Consider the following 17,930-nt stretch of genomic DNA (forward strand, 5'->3'; position numbering starts at 1 on the left):
TGGTAAGTCTACCATAACTCCCCTTTTGCTTAAGCATTCCATTTTCTTAAACTGTAGAAACATAATTTAATGTAAAAACCACAAATTCAGGGTAACATATTTACAATAATATAAGTTCTGATGCTGAATTTCTGATTTTGGTGTCTTTGTTAAACTAATACTATGGACAACAACACAAAAATCTGATGGGACCTTTTAGGAATATAAGCATACTTGTGTTGCAATTTCTCTTCCAAACCATCTGATCTCACAGTAAAAAAAAATGAAAAAAATATTCAGATTTTGAAAAAGTTTATTATAGAAATTTGTACAAAATAATTAACATTTTAAGAAGAACAGCTACTTTTTATTATGTGCCATTAGACATTATTATGTCCTGCTGAGTAAGTGCCTTACCAGTTATATGTACACTCTGTCTGGTAACAGAATAACAAACTGTTCTAAAGAACGTTCATCAGAACCAGCTTCTTAGACTGGACCGAGGATTTTTGGAGCAGACTTACAAAGACAGTTTTGACTTAATACACAGTATTCCACAGGTCAGTCTTTTGTGAGGTGGTTGAGAATGTCATAATACAGAGATCCAGAGGTTTCTGCAAAGGACACAGGAATGGTCACCTATTGCTCCCTCAGAGCTCATCTTGCTTCCTAGCCAGTGAATCCATGCCAAAGAAAGAGGAAGGCATCCCATGTATATCACGTTCCCTCTTCACAAAGGCTGTAAATGACGAAACGCAGTTCCCAATAAAATGGTCAGACTGGCCGAGAATGTACAGATCTATTTGAGCTACCTCTGGCTCTAGACTCACCACTTTTACCTAAAAAATAAAAATAAAAAATCAGTTTAAACATTAAAAGGGTCTTCCACGACCTTACAATGACTATAACTATAGACATTTTGGTTTCTAAGTGCCCTCCTTTAACATTTACTGAATTCATTGGTTTATCTTCCTGGTTTCCGTCTGTGCTTTTCAGCAAGAGCCTTACTTCAAGGCTGTCAACTCACAGGCAGATAAAAGTTATGTTTGGTGAACTTGACAGGACTACATGTACAAACCAGTGAACTAAAGTTATCTGAAGGTGGACAACTCCTTAAAGAATTCTCATTGTTGCAATCAACCCACCGCAATATATCCTTTGAAAAAAAATGATGAAAAAATAAGAATTTACTTACCGATAATTCTATTTCTCATAGTCCGTAGTGGATGCTGGGAACTCCGTAAGGACCATGGGAAATAGCGGCTCCGCAGGAGACTGGGCACAAAAGTAAAAGCTTTATGACTAGCTGGTGTGCACTGGCTCCTCCCCCTATGACCCTCCTCCAAGCCTCAGTTAGGATACTGTGCCCGGACGAGCGTACATAATAAGGAAGGATCTTGAATCCCGGGTAAGACTCATACCAGCCACACCAATCACACCGTACAACTTGTGATCTGAACCCAGTTAACAGTATGATAAACGTAGGAGCCTCTGAAAAGATGGCTCACAACAATAAACAACCCGATTTTTGTAACAATAACTATATACAAGTATTGCAGACAATCCGCACTTGGGATGGGCGCCCAGCATCCACTACGGACTATGAGAAATAGAATTATCGGTAAGTAAATTCTTATTTTCGCTGACGTCCTAGTGGATGCTGGGAACTCCGTAAGGACCATGGGGATTATACCAAAGCTCCCAAACGGGCGGGAGAGTGCGGATGACTCTGCAGCACCGAATGAGAGAACTCCAGGTCCTCCTCAGCCAGGGTATCGAATTTGTAAAATTTAGCAAACGTGTTTGCCCCTGACCAAGTAGCTGCTCGGCAAAGTTGTAAAGCCGAGACCCCTCGGGCAGCCGCCCAAGATGAGCCCACCTTCCTTGTGGAATGGGCTTTTACAGATTTTGGCTGTGGCAGGCCTGCCACAGAATGTGCAAGCTGAATCGTACTACAAATCCAACGAGCAATCGTCTGCTTAGAAGCAGGAGCACCCAGCTTGTTGGGTGCATACAGGATAAACAGCGAGTCAGATTTTCTGACTCCAGCCGTCCTGGAAACATATATTTTCAGGGCCCTGACTACGTCCAGCAACTTGGAGTCCTCCAAGTCCCTAGTAGCCGCAGGCACCACAATAGGCTGGTTCATGTGAAACGCTGAAACCACCTTAGGGAGAAATTGAGGGCAAGTCCTCAGTTCTGCCCTGTCTGAATGAAAAATTAGGTAAGGGCTTTTATATGATAAAGCCGCCAATTCTGAGACACGCCTGGCTGAAGCCAGGGCTAACAGCATGACCACTTTCCATGTGAGATATTTTAATTCCACAGTGGTGAGTGGTTCAAACCAATGTGACTTTAGGAGACTCAACACTACATTGAGATCCCAAGGTGCCACTGGAGGCACAAAAGGAGGCTGTATATGCAGTACCCCTTTGACAAACGTCTGAACTTCAGGCACTGAAGCCAGTTCTTTTTGGAAGAATATTGACAGGGCCGAAATTTGAACCTTAATGGACCCTAATTTTAGGCCCATAGATAGTCCTGTTTGCAGGAAATGCAGGAAACGACCCAGTTGAAATTCCTCTGTAGGGGCCTTCTTGGCCTCACACCACGCAACATATTTTCACCAAATGCGGTGATAATGTTTCGCGGTTACATCCTTCCTGGCCTTGATCAGGGTAGGGATGACTTCATCTGGAATGCCTTTTTCCTTCAGGATCCGGCGTTCAACCTCCATGCCGTCAAACGCAGCCGCGGTAAGTCTTGGAACAGACAAGGTCCCTGCTGGAGCAGGTCCTTTCTTAGAGGTAGAGGCCACGGGTCCTCCGTGAGCATCTCTTGAAGTTCCGGGTACCAAGTCCTCCTTGGCCAATCCGGAGCCACGAGTATAGTTCTTACTCCTCTCCTTCTTATGATTCTCAATACTTTGGGTATGAGAGGCAGAGGAGGGAACACATACACTGACTGGTACACCCACGGTGTTACCAGAGCGTCCACCGCTATCGCCTGAGGGTCCCTTGACCTGGCGCAATATCTGTCTAGTTTCTTGTTGAGACGAGACGCCATCATGTCCACCTTTGGTTTTTCCCAACGGTTTACAATCACGTGGAAGACTTCTGGGTGAAGTCCCCACTCCCCCGGGTGGAGGTCGTGTCTGCTGAGGAAGTCTGCTTCCCAGTTGTCCACTCCCGGAATGAACACCGCTGACAGTGCTGTCACATAATTTTCCGCCCAGCGAAGAATTCTTGCAGCTTCTGCCATTGCCCTCCTGCTTCTTGTGCCGCCCTGTCTGTTTACGTGGGCGACTGCCGTGATGTTGTCCGATTGGATCAATACCGACTGACCCTGAAGCAGAGGCCTTGCTTGACTTAGGGCATTGTAAATTGCCCTTAGTTCCAGGATATTTATGTGAAGAGACGTTTCCATGCTTGACCACAAGCCCTGGAAATTTCTTCCCTGTGTGACTGCTCCCCAGCCTCTCAGGCTGGCATCCGTGGTCACCAGAATCCAGTCCTGAATGCCGAATCTGCGGCCCTCTAGAAGATGAGCACTCTGCAACCACCACAGGAGAGACACCCTTGTCCTTGGAGATAGGGTTATCCGCTGATGCATCTGAAGATGTGATCCGGACCATTTGTCCAGCAGATCCCACTGAAAAGTTCTTGCATGGAATCTTCCGAATGGAATCGCTTCGTAAGAAGCCACCATCTTTCCCAGGACCCTTGTGCATTGATGCACTGACACTTGTCCTGGTTTCAGGAGGTTCCTGACTAGCTCGGATAACTCCCTGGCCTTCTCCTCCGGGAGAAACACCTTTTTCTGGACTGTGTCCAGAATCATCCCTAGGAACAGTAGACGTGTTGTTGGAATCAGCTGCGATTTTGGAATATTTAGAATCCACCCGTGCTGACGTAGCACTACCTGAGATAGTGCTACTCCGACCTCTAACTGTTCCCTGGACCTTGCCCTTATCAGGAGATCGTCCAAGTAAGGGATAATTAAGACGCCTTTTCTTCGAAGAAGAATCATCATTTCGGCCATTACCTTGGTAAAGACCCGTGGTGCCGTGGACAATCCAAACGGCAGCGTCTGAAACTGATAATGACAGTTTTGTACCACAAACCTGAGGTACCCTTGGTGAGAAGGGTAGATTGGGACATGGAGATAAGCATCTTTGATGTCCAGAGACACCATATAGTCCCCTTCTTCCAGGTTCGCTATCACTGCTCTGAGTGACTCCATCTTGAATTTGAACCTTTTTATGTAAGTGTTCAATGATTTCAGATTTAAAATCGGTCTCACCGAGCCGTCCGGCTTCGGTACCACAAACAGCGTGGAGTAATACCCCTTTCCCTGTTGTAGGAGGGGTACCTTGATTATCACCTGCTGGGAATACAGCTTGTGAATAGCTTCCAGTACTGCCTCCCTGTCGGAGGGAGACGTTGGTAGAGCAGACTTCAGGAACCGGCGAGGGGGAGACGTCTCGAATTCCAATTTGTACCCCTGTGATACTACCTGCAGGATCCAGGGGTCCACTTGCGAGTGAGCCCACTGCGCGTTGAAATTTTTGAGACGGGCCCCCACCGTGCCTGAGTCCGCTTGTAAAGCCCCAGCGTCATGCTGAAGACTTGGCAGAAGCGGGGGAGGGCTTCTGATCCTGGGAAGAGGCTGCCTGCTGCAGTCTTTTTCCCCTTCCTCTGCCCCGGGGCAGAAATGAGTGGCCTTTTGCCCGCTTGCCCTTATGGGGACGAAAGGACTGAGTTTGAAAAGACGGTGTCTTTTTCTGCTGAGAGGTGACTTGGGGTAAAAAGGTGGATTTCCCAGCCGTCGCCGTGGCCACCAGGTCCGATAGACCGACCCCAAATAACTCCTCCCCTTTATACGGCAAAACTTCCATATGCCGTTTGGAATCCGCATCACCTGACCACTGTCGTGTCCATAAACTTCTTCTGGCAGAAATGGACAGCGCACTTACTCTTGATGCCAGGGTGCAAATATCCCTCTGTGCATCTCGCATATATAGTAATGCATCCTTTAAATGCTCTATAGTCAATAATATACTGTCCCTATCCAGGGTATCAATATTTTCAGTCAGGGAATCCGACCAAGCCACTCCAGCGCTGCACATCCAGGCTGAGGCGATTGCTGGTCGTAGTATAACACCAGTATGTGTGTATATACCCTTTAGGATATTTTCCAGCTTTCTATCAGCTGGTTCCTTGAGGGCGGCCGTATCAGGAGACGGCAACGCCACTTGTTTTGATAAGCGTGTGAGCGCCTTATCTACCCTAGGGGGTGTTTCCCAACGCGCCCTAACCTCTGGCGGGAAAGGGTATAATGCCAATAATTTATTAGAAATCAGCAGTTTTTTATCGGGGGAAACCCACGCTTTGTCACACACCTCATTTAATTCAGGAAAAACTATGGGTAGTTTTTTCACACCCCACATAATACCCCTTTTTGTGGTACTTGTAGTATCAGAAATGTTCAAAGCCTCCTTCATTGCCGTGATCATGTAACGTGTGGCCCTACTGGACATTACGTTTGTCTGGTCACCGTCGACGCTGGAGTCAGTATCCGTGTCTGGGTCTGTGTCGACCATCTGAGGTAACGGGCGCTTTAGAGCCCCTGACGGTGTTTGAGACGCCTGGACAGGCACTATCCATACGACCATCCAGTCAGGTGTCGACTCCCTAGGGGGTGACATCACTATTACAGGCAATTGCTCCGCCTCCACATCATTTTCCTCCTCATACATGTCGACACAATCGTACCGACACACAGCACACACACAGGGAATGCTCTGATAGAGGACAGGACCCCACGAGCCCTTTGGGGAGACAGAGGGAGAGTTTGCCAGCACACACCAGAGCGCTATATATATATACAGGGATAACCTTATATAAGTTTCTCCCTTCTATAGCTGCTGTATTTGTATTATCTGCCAATTAGTGCCCCCCCTCTCTTGTTTTACCCTGATTCTGTAGCAGGACTGCAGGGGAGAGTCAGGGAGCCGTCCTTCCAGCGGAGCTGTGAGGGAAAATGGCGCTTGTGTGCTGAGGAGATAGGCTCCGCCCCCTTTTCGGCGGCCTTTTCTCCCGCTTTTTTTAGGAAAACTGGCAGGGGTTAAATGCATCCATATAGCCCAGGAGCTATATGTGATGCATTTCTTTAGCCATATAAGGTTTAAAACGTGTTTTATTGCGTCTCAGGGCGCTCCCCCCCAGCGCCCTGCACCCTCAGTGACCGGAGTGTGAAGTGTGCTGAGAGCAATGGCGCACAGCTGCAGTGCTGTGCGCTACCTTATTGAAGACAGGAACGTCTTCTGCCGCCGATTTTTCCGGACCTCTTCGCTCTTCTGGCTCTGTAAGGGGGCCAGCGGCGCGGCTCCAGGACCCATCCAAGCTGAGCCTGTGATCGTCCCTCTGGAGCTAATGTCCAGTAGCCAAGAAGCCCAATCCACTCTGCATGCAGGTGAGTTCGCTTCTTCTCCCCTTAGTCCCACGATGCAGTGAGCCTGTTGCCAGCAGGTCTCACTGAAAATAAAAAACCTATTTAAACTTTTACTCTAAGCAGCTCAGGAGAGCTACCTAGCATGCACCCTTCTCGGCCGGGCACAAAAATCTAACTGAGGCTTGGAGGAGGGTCATAGGGGGAGGAGCCAGTGCACACCAGCTAGTCATAAAGCTTTTACTTTTGTGCCCAGTCTCCTGCGGAGCCGCTATTCCCCATGGTCCTTACGGAGTTCCCAGCATCCACTAGGACGTCAGAGAAATATTATGAGGTGCAATTGTCTCACCATATTTTGATCTATTATTGCAAACATGGCTGAAATTCAACACTAATTGGAATACCCAAGGCATTATTGTCCATTAATACAACTATGCATACAAATGACTATGGGCAGCACAAATATTGGGGATGCCCAAGCACCCTCAGAGCTGGCACCTTTTGCTATGGGATTTACTCACCTTTTCACCCAAAAATCTCTGTAACTCAGCAGTGTAAGAGGTAGAGTCCGTAGCAATGTATACAGCTCGGGACTTGGTCTTCTTTACCCAATGTGCCAGCGCATGTTTAATCTGTTTGAGGTCTGGCAGACACATCTCCATAGTGAGGCGGCGTGCTTTCTGTCTGTCATACCCGACACATTGTGGAGAAGCCATGAAGTGAGGTCCAGCTGTGCCATCCTTCAGCATCTTACAAGCATTTACCTGCAGTGTAGAACACACAACTGATTTCACTTTCAGGATACTTGATTGGTGCTGGCAGCCTTCAGTAAATTGTATACTGTTTAGTCATCTTATCTTAAAGCTCAAAACATTAAGGATTGTGGAGTACAGGGAAAACCAAGTTAGGCAAAATATTTCATAATGGCACAAACCGGTTCAGTATGATTTCCCGGCGGCCGGAATGCCGGCCGTCAGTCTACAGACAATGGCATCCGGGCTGCCAGTATGCTGGCAGTGGGCGAGTGCAAAGAGTTCCTTTGCAGACTCAGTGGCTCGCCACAAGTTCTATACCCATGGGTGACGTGGATACCCACGAGTGGGAATAGACCAGAGGTTCTCAAACTCGGTCCTCAGGACCCCACACAGTGCATGTTTTGCAGGTAACCCAGCAGGTGCACAGGTGTATTAATTACTCACTGACATTTTAAAAGGTCCACAGGTGGAGCTAGTTATTTCACTTGCGATTCTGTGAGGAGACCTGCAAAACATGCACTGTGTGGGGTCCTGAGGACAGAGTTTGAGAACCTGTGGAATAGACCATGGGTTTCGGAATACTGACTGTAGACATTGCCAGCTGTCGGGATTCCGGTGTCGGTATCCTGACTGCCGGGATCCCGACAGCTGGTAAATGAACTGCATCCCCATCAAACATTGTAAAGTGATCCAACGTGCTGCCTAGTCTTATTTCAGTTGTTAGAATGGGATGTTCAGTTCAAATTTATTAACAGCTAGCAGTCAGATACTTATCCTGCACTGTCCTTTGGCAGCTGTCCAGTCTTCAGTGCGAACAGGAAAGAGAGAGATTGGCATATAAATTAAGTTCCAGGACATGGCTGGAGCAAAGCACATGGTATGGTAGCTGCCGGGACAGGTCCCGTTTTGTACAGTACATAACCTATTCAGTTAGCACTTCCTAGTTTCATTGCTAGGGCTCTCGTTTCCTATCCATCCGATCGAGGTAGATTAATAAAAAGTGCTGGCACAAGTTCAGCCAACTTCTGTGTTTAGGCCAATGTGTTAAGACAATTAATGTATAACAATGGATTAAGAACAGAAACTTACCACACTTGATGGCTCTTTAGTGGTGGTTAGTGTAAGAAATGAAGGTAAAGTGCCTCATTGTACAAGGGTCAGCAGGTAAGGACGTGTTTTGTATGACACCACAAAAAGGGTATTTTATACTTTAGTCAACACAAAAGCAGTATTTTGGTATTTAACAGTAAAATCCATTTCTCAGAATCCATTCAAAGCAGAACCACACTAATGGGGACAATACATATAGGGCAATATAGATTTATTAGTACCAGAATACAAAAACATTTACAGGCAGTGTACTGCTCCAGTGTCCTGCAGTGGATGATGGAGAAAGGTTAAGGTGTGTACACACGGGGTGTGGTATGGAAGGTAGATAGTAACTAGGTCGACCACTACTGGTTGACAGTAACTAAAATCGACAGGGTCTCTAGGTCGACATGAGTTTTTTATGGGGGGTTTTGTGACGTTTTCTTCGTAGAGTGACCGGGAACCCCAATTAGTGCAGTGTCCCCTCACATGGCTCGCCATGCTTCGCTCGGCACAGATAACGATCCACGCGGACTACGATTGGAATGGTAAAGTATGAAAAGGTTCAGAAAAAGAAGAAAAAAAAAATCATAAAAAAAATAGGATTTTGATAACCTACCGGTAAATCCTTTTCTCCTAGTCCGTAGAGGATGCTGGGGACGACATCAAGACCTTGGGGTATAGACGGGATCCGCAGGAGACATGGGCACTCTAAAGACTTTTCATTGGGTGTGAACTGGCTCCTCCCTCTATGCCCATCCTCCAGACCTCAGTTGTAGGAACTCTGCCCAGGGAGACCGACATTTCGAGGAAAGGAATTACTTAACTAGTGGTGAGATATCTACCAACTCACACCCTCAACCATGCCGCACACATAACACAACTTGTGTAACTCTAATAACTAAACTGCAGGTAAAGTACGCACTGGGACGGGTGCCCAGCATCCTTTACGGACTAGGAGAAAAGGATTTACCGGTAGGTTATCAAAATCCTATTTTCTCATACATCCTAGAGGATGCTGGGGACGACATCAAGACCATGGGGTCTATACCAAAGCTCCAGTACGGGCGGGAGAGTGCGGATGACCCTGCAGCACCGATTGACCAAACTTTAGGTCCTCATCGGCCAAGGTGTCAAACTTGTAGAACTTAGCAAATGTGTTTGACCCTGACCAAGTAGCTGCTCGGCAAAGTTGTAATGCCGAGACCCCCCGGGCAGCCACCCAGGATGAGCCCACCTTCCTAGTGGAATGAGCCTTTACCGACGTCGGCAACGGCAATCCAGCCGTAGTATGAGCTTGCTGAATCGTATTTCTAATCCAACGTGCAATATAGTCTGCTTGGAAGCAGGACAGCCAATCTTGTCGTGATCACACAGGACAAATAGAGTCTCTGTTTTCCGTATACGAGCCGTTCTAGCAACATAGATTTTCAAAGCTCTAACCACATCTAGAGAATTTGAATCAGTGAATGTGTCAGTAACTACTGGCACTACAATAGGTTGGTTTATGTGGAAAGATTAAATCACCTTCGGAAGAAAATGTTGACGAGTCCTCAACTCTGCCCTATCTTCATGGAAGATCAGGTAAGGGCTCTTGTGAGACAAGGCCCCCAATTCAGACACCCGCCTTGCGGATGCCAAAGCCAAGAGCATCACCACTTTCCAAATCAGAAATTTCAACTCTATCTTTTGTAGAGGCTCAAACCAATCCGATTGAAGGAACTGCAATACCACTGGAGGCACGAATGGAGGCTGGATGTGCAGAACCCCTTTCACAAAGGTCTGAACCTCTGGAAGAGAGGCCAATTGTTTCTGGAAGAACACTGACAAGGCCGAAATCTGGACCTTGATTGATGCCAATTGGAGGCCTGCCTCCACACCATCCTGCAAAAAATGGAGAAAACGTCCTAAATGAAACTCTTCCGTAGGAGTTTCTTGGATTCACACCAAGATACATATTTTCTCCAAATACGGTGGTAATGTTTCGATGTTACTCCCTTTCTGGCCTGAATAAGGGTGGGGATGACCTCCTCGGGAATACCCTTCCTGGCTATGATACGGCGCTCAACAGCCATGCCGTCAAACGTAGTCGCGGTAAGTCTTGGTACACACACGGCCCCTGCTGCAGCAGGTGCTCTCTAGGAGGAAGAGGCAGAGGATCTCCTATGAGTAACTGCTGAAGATCTGGGTACCAAGCTCTCCTTGGCCAGTCTGTGGCAATGAAGATTGCTCGAACCCTTGTTTTTCTTATGATCCCGAGTACTTTTGGGATCAGCGGAAGTGGAGGGAAGACATACACTGACGGAAACACCCACTGGGTCACTAGTGCATCCACTGCTACTGCTTGAGGGTCTCTCGACCTGGAACAGTATCTCTGAAACTTCTTGTTGAGACGAGATGCCATCATGTCTATTTGAGGAACTCCCCAAAGACTTGTCACCTCTGTGAAGAGTTCTTGGTGGAGGCCCCACTCCCCTGGATGGAGATCGTGTCTGCTGAGGAAGTCTGCTTCCCAGTTGTCTACTCCCGGAATGAATATTGCCGACAGAGCTTGTAGATGTTTTTCTGCTCAGCGGAGGATTTTTGTCGCCTCTGCCATTGCCGCTCTGCTTTTCGTTCCGCCCTGCCTGTTTATGTATGCGACTGCTGTTACATGGTCCGCCTGGATCTGCACGGGACGGTCTTGAAGAAGATGTACCGCTTGTTGAAGGCCGTTGTAAATGGCTCTTAGCTCCAGAACGTTTATGTGAACGCAGGCTTCCTGTTGTGACCAACGTCCCTGGAAGTTTTCTCCCTGAGAGACTGCCACCCAGCCTCGGAGACTTGCATCCGTGGTTACCAGGACCCAGTCCTGAATCCCGAACCTGCGTACTTCTAGTAGGTGAGAGCTGTGTAACTACCACAGGAGCAAAATCCTGGTTTTTGACGACAGGATTATCTTTCTGTGCATGTGTAGGTGTGACCCCGACCACTTGTCCAACAGGTCCCACTGGAATACTCTGGCATGGAACCTGCCAAACTGTATGGCCTCGTAGGCCGCCACCATCTTCCCCAACAACCGAATGCACTGATGGATTGACACACTTGATGGTTTCAATAACTGTTTTACCATTTTCTGGATTTCCAGAGCCTTTTCCAGCGGAAGAAATACTCTCTGAACTTCTGTGTCCAGAATCATCCCGAGGAAAGACAACCTTGTCGTCGGCTCCAACTGTGACTTTGGGTAATTTATGATCCACCTGTGTTGTTGGAGTATTGACAGAGAGAGTGATATGTTTTGTAACAACTGCTCCCTGGATCTCGCCTTTATCAGGAGGTCGTCCAGATAAGGAATTATATTGACTCTTTTCTGACGAAGGAGAACCATCATCTCTGCCATCACCTTGGTGAATACCCTCGGCGCCGTGTAGAGACCGAAAGGTAACGTCTGGAATTGGTAATGGCAATCCTGAACCGCGAATCTCAGATAAACCTGGTGAGGAGGATAAATGGGAACATGCAGGTAAACATCCTTTATGTCCACCGACACCAAGTAGTCCCCCTCCTCCAGACTGGCAATCACTGCCCGAAGTGATTCCATCTTGAACTTAAACCTTTTTAGGTAACCATTCAGATCCTTTAGATTTAGGATCGGTCTGACCGAGCCGTCTGGATTCGGAACCACAAAGAGGCTTGAATAAAAACCCCTCCCTTGTTGTGACAACAGTACCAGGACTATGACCTGGTCTTGACATAATTTTTGTATTGCCGCTGTTACTGCTTCTCTTTCTGACGGAGAAACTGGCACGGTCGATTTGAAACATCGGCATGGGGGAACGTCTTGAAACTCCAGCTTGTACCCCTGGGATACTATTTGCAACACCCAGGGATCCAGGCCAGACAGAATCCAATCCTGGCTGAAGAGTCTGAGACGTGCCCCCACCCGAGCGGCCTCCCGCAAGGAAGCTCCAGCGTCATGCTGGGGATTTGGCAGAAGTAGGGGTAGACTTCTGCTCTTGGGAACCTGGAGCCGCTGTGGGCTTCTTTCCCCTTCCCCTACCTGCAAAGAAGGGGGAACCTCTCGACTTTTGTATTTATTGGGCCGAAAGGACTGCATTTGCGGGTGATAGGTCTTTTTTTCCAGGGCGGGTGCAGAGGTAAAAAATGTTGACTTACCTGCGGTAGCCGCCGAGACTAACGCATCCAGGCCATCGCCAAATAAGGCCTCACCTTTATATGGGAGAGCCTCCATGTTTCTTTTGGAATCTACATCCGCGTTCCACTGGCGAATCCACAACGCCCGCCTAGCCGATACTGCCATGGTAGCAGCCTGTGAACTCAAGAGTCCAATATCCTTCATTGCTTCCAGCATGTAGGCGGCAGCGTCCTTGATATTCCCTAACTTAAGGAGTATCTCATCTTTATCAATCGTGTGAATTTCTGATGACACGCTTTCTGACCATTTTTCAATAGCGCGACTCACCCATGCGCAGGCAATAGAGGGCCTAATCAGTGTGCCATTGGTAACATAAATGGATTTCAATGTCGTTTCCATTTTGCGATCTGCCGGCTCTTTAAGAGAAGCCGTGCCAGGAGCAGGGAGAATTACCTTCTTTGTCAACCTGGAAAGTGCACTGTCTCACACAGGGGGTGACTCCCACTTTTTCCTGTCCTCAGCCGGGAAAGGGTAAGCTATGTGAATCATTTTGGGAATACGAAATCTTTTATCAGGATTCACCCACATCTCTTCAAACAGAGCATTTAGTTCGTGTGAAGGGGGGAACGTGACTTTGGACTTCTTTTCCTTACATAAATACGCCTTCTCCTGAGGTACAGGAGTGGTTTCTGTAACCTCCAACACGTCCCTTATAGCCACAATCATATATTGTATATTTTTTGCAAATTTATGATCTCTCTCTCTGGATTCACTATCGTCAACACAAGAGTCAGAATCTGTGTCAGTATCAGTGTTTACAACATTTGCAAATGGTCTCTTATGTGACCCAGAGGGGCCACCCGCATAAGGAATAACAGCATCCTGAAAAATCACATCTTCCACAGATTTTCTCCAGCATGCAGCCTTAAGGGGGGTACTCACGGAGCGATCGCTGCTTAAAATCTAAGCAATCTGACTAGATTTTAAGCAGGATCGCTCAGTGTGTAGTCCCCACAGCGATATCGCTGCTGCTAGACTGGCCTCCCGTGCAGGCCAATCTAGCAGGTCACTCGTTTCACCCGCTAAGTGAAATGAGCGCCCCCCCCCCCCCCCGTCTCCCCCCGCACGCTCAGCACACATCGCGCTGTGCTGAGCGGGGGGGAAGAGATGTGTGCTGAGCGGTTCGCTCAGCACACATCTCTCCCGCATCGGCTGGTGAGTACCGGCCTTTAGATTCAGACTTATCTAATCTACGGTTAATCAGATGCATACTGTCGCGTATCTCTTTCACCCATTCACCCATGCAGGCTCTTGGTGTGCCGGTAGTGCAACCACATTACAACTTTGGGTCCCTAAAATGGCTTCCTCCCGGGAGGAACTCCCTGCCTCAGACATGCCTCACACGTGTACAGCACACCAACAGACACACTGGGACTTATTTTGGGGACAGACCCACGGTAAAACCGGTCAAAGGGACACAGGATAAGAGCAGCCAGTCCACAATCCCAGCGCCAGTATTTCCTGTGAACACAGTATGTCCACAGTCTAACAGCGCTTTTTAAATAGTAATATACACTATCAAATGTACCACAATCGCTTTGTGCCCCCCCTTAATAGCACCCTGTACTTGTCAGAAGTGGAGGAGAGGACCAGCGTGTTCTCTGCAGCCTGAGGAGAGAAAATGGCGCTGAGTAGTGTGCTGGCTGCCCGAGGAAGAAGCTCCGCCCCCGCAATGGCGCGTCCTTACACTCATACAAACACTGTAATATTTATACTGGCGGGGGTAGGGTTGTGCCAGCGGCAACTTATGCCCCCTTTTAGCCAGTTTTGAGGTATTTTTCTTGCTACCCAGGGCGCGCCCCCCCCGCGCCCTGCACCCTGTAGTGCCTGTGTGTGTGGTCAGCAATGGCGCGTTGCTCTCCCGCCAGCCGCGCCGCACCTCAGCCATCACTTACTTGATAGAAGATCATTCTTCTTATACTCGCCTGTCTTCTGACTTCTGGCTCTGTGAGGGGGGTGACGGCGTGCTGTGGGAGTGAGCATCTAGACACGGCTAGCGTTCAGTTCCCTTCAGGAGCTAATGGTGTCCTGTCAGCCAGAAGCAGAGCCATGAAACTCTGAGGAAGTTGGTTCTGCTTCTGCACCCACAGTCCCACGAAGCAGGGAGTCTGATGCCAGCAGATCTCCCTGAAAATAAAAAACCTAACATAAGTCTTTTCAGAGAAACTCAGTAGAGCTCCTCAGAGTGCATCCAGTCGACCTGGGCACATTTCTAAAACTGAGGTCTGGAGGAGGGGCATAGAGGGAGGAGCCAGTTCACACCCAATGAAAAGTCTTTAGAGTGCCCATGTCTCCTGCGGATCCAGTCTATACCCCATGGTCTTGATGTCCCCAGCATCCTCTAGGACGTATGAGAAACTCATTTTGACCTGTCGACCTAGAAACCCTGTCGACCTAGTTACTGTCGGACCAATAGTGGTCGACCTAGAGACCAGATCCCTTACACACGGATGGCTGATTTTGACTATGCAATGTCCCATGAACTCCCCCAGAGCTCACATAGCACAGATAGTACAGATTTTGACTATTTGTGCTTGAGATTTTGTCTGTGTGTGATTTTGACTAAGTGCCAATTTTGATTATACTATGTACTAGATAGTATAATAGATAGTCAAGATTGACTTGCCTGCACAGTCTATCTAGCCTTATCGACCTCACGGGAGCGCGCATCGGGATCAAATCTGTATCACAAGCTGCCTAAAGGGGGGTACACACGGAGAGATCCGTGCTTAAAATCTAAGCAATCTTGCTAGATTGCTTAGATTTTAAGCACGGATCTGCCGTGTGTATGCCCCCCAGCGATAGCGATGCGCGGCCCCGCACATCGCTATCGCCGGTGCTAGATTGAGCCTGCATGCAGGCTCAATCTAGCGGGTCGCTCACTTCACCGTTGTGTGAAGTGAGCGGCCCCCCGTCGGCTTTCCCCCTCGCTCAGCACATCGCGCTGTGCTGAGCGGGGTGAGAGATGTGTGCTGAGCGGTCTGTGTTAAGATCGCTCAGCACACATCTCTCCCGTGAGTACCCCCCTTAACACCTTGAGGTCTGCACTAACTTTCCTTAAGATTTTGACTATATAGTCAAAATCTTACAGATTTATCTCACCGTGTGCACACACCTTTAGTTTGCATGGTGACAGAGAAAAATGAGACGTATGAAGGGGTCTGACTTGTATTTTAGGCTCATGGACTTGAATAGACGGTTACAATAACAGGCCCTCTCTGGCACAGCAGGCTTCACAGGTCACTTAGCAACATTATTACCATGGGTGCTAAAACAGCTGGAATTTCCATAAGTGTGTAAGGAAAGCACCACATCATTTAGGTCTTTTTTTTTCTTCTTTTTTTATGTACCATCTCTTCATTACATATGCATTCAGTAATGCTGAATGGGAAAGTCACCCTAATGAAAGAGTTAATCTGACATAAATCCTTACCCAATCAGAGCCGATCCTCAGATGAATGCCCACATAGGGTCTGACAAGCAGTGATCTGATTTGCTTCTCTCCCTCTTGAGCTATCTTTTCAGACCAAACCATATACTTCTGCAAGCCTCGGTGCTCTTCTAACACTGGAAATTGGGCAGGTGCCCCTGGGAGTGCAAGTACTGGGTGCTGCGAGGGGGGATATCTAATAAAATAACAGAAAACAAAGGACTACTATGATTGCAAGAGTTAATTGGTACATCATTAGTTCCCTGTGTGCTTCAAACAGCAGCATCACAGCATCTGCCAACGCTGCTCTGAGGTTCTCCTAAGACAACAATTACACTGCCCTGCCTCATCTGCATGTGCACAATTAGCCAACCTTGCCTGCGAGTGGCTTATCACTACATGCACTACCAAAGGAGTGCTAAACAGTAACCGAGAGAAAGCACAAATGACTATGGAGTATATCACGCCTAGGCAAGTTACCGCATACTAGTTAAGTATATTTGTACAAGGAAACAGGGCTAGATGTAAAATATCATAACAGTTTCTGTTGATATGTACACTGGATGTCACTACTGACTGATAACAGATTTATTGGAATGAAAAAATAAAATAAAATAAAGTGTTTTCACAGAGTCCTCATTATCTCTTAGGCCCAATGAGATATTAACTTAGGGACTAATTCAGACTGGATCGCTGCAGTGGCAGCGAATCGCAGTCCGAATCCCTATGTGGAGTCGGAGCCCAGTGAGATGCTAACAGCATCTCAGGGCTGCGATCGCCTCTGCCTGATTGACAGGCAAAGGTGGTCATGAGGCGGGAGGGTTGTTTCAACGTTAGAATGCCATTGGCGGGGCACGGTCCAGACAAAGCAGGAGTGTCTGGACCATTGGGGGGTGGGCCGCGGCGGCTGCGGGAAGTGGCCTGCCAGCACACAGGAGCTGGGCTGGCATGGAGCTTCTTGTGCGGGGGAGGGCCTGACATGTGGGGCGGACTGGCCCTGTGCTGGGCGTCCCCCCGCATGTCAGAGTAAATGGTTGGAGATGAGCTAAATTTAGCACATCTATGATCAGATCTGAATTACCCCCTTAGTTTTGGCTTACAAAAGGTTTCCAGCACAAATACCTGAAAATGTAATTCAGAATTTTGTCCTAATCAACCCCAAAAGGGGCAGATCTGAAATCAGGGGTGCCATTATGACCCCCCAACGCTACCCTCATTATTCATACTATGCTTCAGTAGTTCAAAGGGGCAGAGAGAGAGTACAGGGCTGTGGACTCAGTGGTGCAAATGCACTACCCAGGGGGAGAGCACAAATTAAAATAGCAACCCTTGCTGAACAATGAAGTAATTACTCCATAACTCAGTCCCCATTTACTTCATTAAGGCTGATCTAGACATTTTCAGTCGCATCACAGCCTGCAATTAATGAAAGACAAAAAAAAAATTATGTACACCTAACAGATCCAAACGAAGCCAGGCAGACAGGCAACTAGTATAGACGTTAAGTACAAAAACTGCAAGACTGCAGCCCAAATAAACCTGACAGGCAAGTTTACTAACATTTTTAAATGCAGGACTCCAGTGGGCATGAAAAAACTAGACAAGCTTCTGGAAAGAGGTGCGCCCCCTTTCTAATGACTCTTATTTACTGTACTTCTTGCTAGTGGTTCTACGATATAGATCTCCTGCATCATATGCTTGTGCTATATGTCGGAATAATTGGAACACCTGAGATGCCTCTCTGGGGATTGGTTAAATGTTTTGTCTTGTGCTGTATTTCTACTCATTGTGGACTATTATCAGGTTACTGAAACTCCATCCGTGCCTGTGCTTTTTCTCTTTTTGTACTATGTTTATCTCTCAATAAATCAGGATTTTGGTATTTACCGATAAATCCCTTTCTCCGATTCCACAGGGGCCACTGGAGTGCAGTAACAGTGGGATATAGTAGGCAGTAACTGGGAGCTGGCACTTTAAATTTATAACCATGTGACTAGCTCCTCCCCTACTATGTCCCCCCTCCAAGCCAGTC

At 47.7% G+C, this 17,930-nt stretch overlaps 1 protein-coding gene across 1 annotated transcript in view; it reads right to left on the reverse strand.

Annotated features, from left to right (window-relative positions):
* Positions 1-274: 274 nt before the first annotated feature.
* The window catches only part of POFUT1 (protein O-fucosyltransferase 1), a 92,299-nt gene continuing 74,643 nt past the window's right edge, over positions 275-17,930 (reverse strand). Inside the window, exons 5-7 of the mRNA XM_063959085.1 lie at positions 15,902-16,094; positions 6,951-7,193; positions 275-818 (exon numbers count right to left, since the gene is read on the reverse strand). Coding sequence (XP_063815155.1) covers positions 630-818; positions 6,951-7,193; positions 15,902-16,094 — 625 coding nt within the window. The 3' untranslated portion in view covers positions 275-629. The remainder of the gene's footprint in view (positions 819-6,950; positions 7,194-15,901; positions 16,095-17,930) is intronic.

This window comes from Pseudophryne corroboree, chromosome 3, assembly GCF_028390025.1.
Source record: "Pseudophryne corroboree isolate aPseCor3 chromosome 3, aPseCor3.hap2, whole genome shotgun sequence".
NCBI lineage: Eukaryota > Metazoa > Chordata > Amphibia > Anura > Myobatrachidae > Pseudophryne > Pseudophryne corroboree.